We start from the raw sequence: 6,071 nt of genomic DNA on the forward strand, positions 1-6,071 counted from the left end.
TAAGTATTTCATGAGAGAGCAAATGGACCAGCAGCGATCTGCTCCTGCTTGTCTCTCGAGTCACCCATCACCACTCACCCATTCACACTGGAGCCTTCAGCCGTGCCACGCATGGGATAGGACACCCGCACGCTGGACGGCCTTGCACCAAGAGCCACTCAACTTCGAGCCTCGCTAGGCCCCTCCCCTGAGCTCTCTGACGGCCTGACCGACTGTTGTTCCCAGTGGGTGACCTCCCAGGACTCTCCTATCTGACCTCCCCTAATCCAGCGCCAAGTGAGCTGAGCTCCACAGTGCCACCACCAGCATCCTGGCTGTCACCACAAACAGACGGTCCTCTCCACATCTAGTCACTGCCACTTACCAAAACATTGGGAAAGCGGTACTCGCTCCTCGGTTGTCCTCACTGGGCTAGTTCCCAAATTCAATTGTTACAAAAGGAAGCTTTTTGCTATGAAAAACTGGAGAATGCTTCTTTTCTGTTTCTTTTTATTTCTCTTTCTTTTCTTTTTTATTTTTTTTGAAAGCTCAAAATTCATAAAGAAATAGTTCTTTAAAAAAATACTTTGAGTTAGATATAGATCACACATACCCAAAAGATTGGAAGATATGTACAAAATCTTTTTTAAAGACTCTCCAATTCCAGGGACCAGCCAAATAGCTCAGAGGATTAAAGCAGTTGTAAGCAGGAGCAGAGGTCAGGAGTTCGAATCCCGGGCCTGCCATGCTGGCCCCACCCCTGGGGCACACTGAGATGGCAATTGAGACTAGGCGTAGTGGCACATGCCTATAATCCCAAATCTTGGGAGGCTGTAAACAGGTAGATCACTATGAGTCCAATCTAATAGTGAGACCCTGAACACCCTGTAGACCCTTCCCTAAAATTTAAAAAAAAAAAAAAAAAAAATTCTCCAGTTCCACATTGTCTATTACAAACTGCCACAGCTGGGCTGGAGAGATGGCTCAGTGGTCTAAAGCACCTACTTAGAACAAGCTTAGCAAAAGCATCAGGGACGCGGTTCAATCCCCCAGCACCACATGCCAGCCAGCCCTGCCCCCTGGTGGGCTGAGCTGGCCACTCTCTCTCTCTCTCTCTCTCTCTCTCTCTCTCTCTCTCTCTCTCTCTCAAATAAATAAATAAATAAATAAATAAAAATTTAAAAAAAAACAAACTGCCACAGCTGAAGATATTAAGTAATAAATTATGGACGTGGTTGTAAAAAAAAAAAATGATCACAGGGCCCCAGCCCTCAGGCCTCAAAAGAAAGAGTTTTACCCTATATTTTTAGAGACATATTAATATGTATATATGGGGGTTTTGTGTGTTTGTTTGTTTGGTGGTACCAGGGATTGAACTCAAGACCTTGAGCTTGCCCAAGCAAGCACTTATTCCACTGAGCTGTCTCCCTGGCCCCAATATGTATATATGTTTTAAGTTAAAATAGGCTTAATATTTCTTCCCTTTATTACCAAGTCCTCAGTATAGCCTCTGTTCATTTAGCAGTTGCATCTTTCCATGGTGAGCACATCACTCATTGCTTTGTAGTTGGCACTTTGTTGAGTCACACCCTCAGGACCCCAACAGGACTGGGTGGTCTTCACCATAGCCTCCGTCACCTGGCACTGGGCTGGCACACTCTTAACAGTTCGTGCTGAGGGAATGGATAGAAACACCAGAGAGCTGGAATTCCAGCCCTGCTCTCTCACATCCAAGACCTTGCTCTTCCTCCCATCGGGCAGCCCTCCTCCCATGGGAAGCCGCTCATCCTCCAAGCCTCACACTCCCTCTAGCACCTTGAGAGGTACCTCAATTTCCTTTCCCTTTGCCAACCTTCGATCCAATCATCAGGCTGAATGCAGTCATCATTCAATCACTAAATGGCAGGTCAGAAGTCCACTTACACATTTCATCTGTCAACTCAACCAGAAGATAAAGAAGAGCCTAAGGAAGTCAAGGAAGTAGTTGAAATAAAAAAAAGATCATCCTACTCGTCACCATCCCCGTAAGAAAATAGAAGTGGATAACGAATGGATACAGAGCAAGACAAAGGTAAGGATGGCAGTGTGTTGGTATCCTCACTCCATGCAGGGCTTCTGTTTGTTTTGGTCGTTTGCCTGGTTGTTGGCCGGGTGGTCGGTCAGTTGGTCAGTCAGGTGTTTCATTGGTTAGTTTTAGCTCAAGCAAGGCACACACCATCAGAACTGTCAATTTTAACTATTCACATGGTGTACCATGTGAATATAAGAAAACTGTACCCAGGGCAGGCAAGATAGCTCAGTGGACTAATGTAGAGAGCCCATGCCGCGAATCGAGGCTTCAGAACCAAAACTCCTAGGGACCATTAGGTGAGGCCTGCTGCAGCCCTTGAAGCCTGCGCTAGATTACCCCTCCCACCGAGTGTGCCAAGATGGCGCTCATTTCCTGCTTCCGCAGTCGCTATACACCCGCCTATAATGATGTAAGATACCTTCCCTGAGATTGTAACCAATGGCGCTGTAACATGTATCAACCCTCGATTGGACAGTGTGAGGATATAAAAGAAATGCTCCGCGACGCGGAGGGTCGAAGACAGGAAGAGGGACGGAGAGAGGAACTGTGCTCTCTCGGGGCGCATCACTCAGGAGAACGATTAAAGCCTTTCCGCCGCACAAATCGTGTTGAGTGCTTTCCTGCTGGACGGGAGGGCACCCGACAGACTAAGTGCCTGCTCTGGCAAGCGCAGGGACCAGAGTTCTATTCTGGGTGGCATGGTAGTACATGCCTGTTATCCCGGCACAGGGGAGGCTGAAAACTTGAGTATCATTATGAGTCCAAGCTGCACAGGGAGACCCTGTACAAAATACAAAAAAAAAAAAAAAAAACCTTAAAAAAAGAAAAATGTATCCAATACATGGAGATATAGCTGAGGATGTAGGTTATTAGCAATATGAATAGGGTTTTTACTAAACTTTATTCAGAATTCTGCCTGCAGGGCCTGTATTAAGCAACTGGATGTGAGGGAGCAGAACTAAGAAAATGAATATTATTATATACAGGTACCCTCATAATAAATCAGAATGAATATAAATAATCAATTACACAGTCAATGGATAAACAATAGCAAATCCACACAATGGAATATTGTTCAACACTAAAAAGAAACGAGCTATCAAGCTATGAAAAGATGGAGGAAAGTTAGGTGCATTATTACTAACTAAAAGAAGCCAATCTGAAAAAGCTACATGTTGTAGGACCCCAACTGGGTGGCACTCTAGAAAAGGCAAATATCTATGGAGAGGGCTGGTGAGATGGCTCAGTGGTCTAAAGCACCTACTTAGAACAAGCTTAGCAAAGCAGAGGGACCGCGGTTCAATCCCCAGCACCACATGCCAGCCAGCCTCGCCCCCTGGTGGGCTGAGCTGGCCACACACACACACACACACACACACACATAAATAAATAAATAATTTAAATTTAAAAAAAAATCTATGAGACAGTGGTTGCTAGAGATTCAGGGATAAGGAGTAATAGGAAAAAGAGGATTTTGAAAATTTTCACATTCTGTAATATTGCAGCAGTGTGTACATGTCATTATACATTTGCCCAAACCGGTAAAAGATGCAACATGAATGTAAACCACAGGCTTTGGGTAAAGGATGTTGATAGCAGGAGAAGCTGGGGCTGGGTGATGGAGGTATTTGGGGAGCTCTGTGTTACCACTTAATTTTGTTATGATCTGCTCTAATATGTGAGGATTTTTTTAATGTATTTGGTAGAGGGTCTCACTACATAGCTTGAAGTTGTGGTGATCCTCCCGTTCTCAGCCTCCACAGCACTGGGATTACAGGCATGCGCCACTACAGCCCATCTCAGTGGCCCACTATGTGTTCCCTGGGGGTGGGGCTGGCAAAGCATGTGGTGCTGGGAATCAAACCCCAGTCCCTGCGCTTGCCTAAGCAGGTGTTTAGTCTGCTAAGCTATCTCTCCAGTCCTGTGAGGATTGTTTTTAAAAAACCAATCATATAGAGCCAGGGAGATGACTCCGTAGGATAAACGCTTGACTGGCAAATGCAAGAATCTGAGTTCAACCCCCAGTTCCGCCAAAAAAAAAAAAAAAATCAATCATATAATATATATATTTTAAGATTGATACTGTAAAGTTGATATTGTAAGTGGGAGTCAGACTTAAAATGTTAGGAGTTGCTAGGATGAGCTAACAATCAAGTCTGAGGCTCAAACAAAAGGCTTTGGAATGGTTATTAAAGAGACACGGAGACTTTAGGCCTTCAGTACTGAGAATACACCATAGCCTAGCTGCCAGAGATACAGGGGTAAACAAAACAAATCCCCTTTTCCCATGGACATACATTCTAGTGAAAAACGGAGCCAGTATACCAAAATGCTACTCGATGCTGTCAACTATGTTGCATCAAAGGCCTTGCTGTTCCTATTACCTGTGTGCTGGATAAGGAGCTCTCGGTTGTCAGGCTAGGAAAGGAGCTGCCCCCATACCCATAGGACAGTTGGGGAGGCCTGTTGGGCCAGGGCCCATAGTGTATGAAATGAGGGAGTGGGTCATGAAGGCACCTGGGGAAAAGGCACCTAGACAAGGACAGCAAGGATTACTGTGAGCAAGTAAGAGGTATAGGGGCTGAGCCTGGTAAGGCTGTGTTGGTCAGCTTGGCATCACTGTGACAAAATATTTAACTAATCCACTCCAAAAGAGGAAAGATTTGTTCAGACTCGTGATTTCAGAGGCTTCAGTTCATGGCTGCTCAGACCTGTTTGGGACCTGTGATGAGGCAAGAAGAACATCATGGCAGGGAACACGTAGTAGAACCAAGCTGCTCAGCTCAGGACACCCAGGAGACAGGGAAGGGGAGCAGAGCCAAAGCCATATGTTTCAGGGACATGCACACGGTAACCTCACGTCCTTGTACTAGGACTCTTCCTAACCTTTCCATCACCTCTCCATGGCAATGTCAACCAAGCCTTCAACACATGAGCTTGCAGGCAACCTCTGACATCCAAAGCACACCACCAGTTAATTGGGTTGAGCCACTGTCTCAAGGACCCAAAGCCTGTATTGGTCAGGATAATGTTCATTAGCTGCTGAAATAAACATTCTTTTCCAAAGTTAAATGACTTAGTAAACAGATTTTTTTTTTCTGTATTTTTAGGGAAGGGTCTACAGAGTGTTCAGGGTCTCACTACTAGACCAGACTCATAGTGACCCTCCTACGTACAGCCTCCCAAGAGCTGGGATTATAGGTGTGCACCACCATACCCAGTCTCAATTGCCGTCTCAGTATGCCCCAGGGGCAGGGCTGGCATGGCAGGGCCGGGGAGTGAACGCCTGGCCCCTGCAACTGCTTGCAAGCACTTATATCCACTGAGCTATTTGGCTAGCCCTAGTAAACAGATAATATCACTTTGGTTTTGGCTTTTATGGTGCTGGGAATTGAGTCCAGAGCCTCCTGCATGTGAGATAAGTGCACTACCAGTAAGCCTCGAGGCCTCATCCCAGATGTGTGTTGCTTCCTCACCTGATGGAGGTCTTTGGAGTGGTTTTCCTCCAAGGTAGGTCTGAGATCCAGACCCTTCTGTCAGGGATCTCTCCAGCATCTTGCAGTTCTTTGTATCCAGTTACCTGGGTAGAAAGTGAAACCAGAGTACATGCTTAAATTCTATTGGCCAGAACAAGTCACATGATCCCCTACCTAGCTACCCTAGTTAGCCTAATTCCATGTTGTTCTTACACTCGACTGGGGAATACATACACTTTCCAGCCACCCATGGGACATGCCAGACCACAAAATAAATCTCACCAAACACTAAAGTGTTGATACTATGTTTTCTTGTACTGATGCATTTTAATTAGTAATAATAATGTAACCAAAGACATTATATGCATTGGCAAATGTAAGAATATTCATAAATAAATGGATGTCAAAAAAACATCAGAAATATGACAAGATTAAAAATGAAGTAAAGAATGTCCATTTTGTATCTGTGTATTCAAAGTGGTTAGGATAGATATATAGTTACATTCTCTTAATGAATAGAGGGATTTGTTCTAATGGTGTTTGTA

The 6,071-nt window shown here is 45.0% G+C and overlaps 1 protein-coding gene across 1 annotated transcript in view; it reads left to right on the plus strand.

Moving 5' to 3' along the window:
• Erich6b (glutamate rich 6B) overlaps positions 1–6,071 on the plus strand; it is a 26,689-nt gene that overhangs the window by 8,460 nt on the left and 12,158 nt on the right. The window contains exons 4-5 of the mRNA XM_012516709.1: positions 1,894–1,964; positions 1,996–2,050. Coding sequence (XP_012372163.1) covers positions 1,894–1,964; positions 1,996–2,050 — 126 coding nt within the window. The remainder of the gene's footprint in view (positions 1–1,893; positions 1,965–1,995; positions 2,051–6,071) is intronic.

The sequence above is a fragment of the Octodon degus genome, unplaced genomic scaffold, assembly GCF_000260255.1.
Source record: "Octodon degus isolate 3935 unplaced genomic scaffold, OctDeg1.0 scaffold00122, whole genome shotgun sequence".
Classification (NCBI taxonomy): Eukaryota; Metazoa; Chordata; class Mammalia; order Rodentia; family Octodontidae; genus Octodon; species Octodon degus.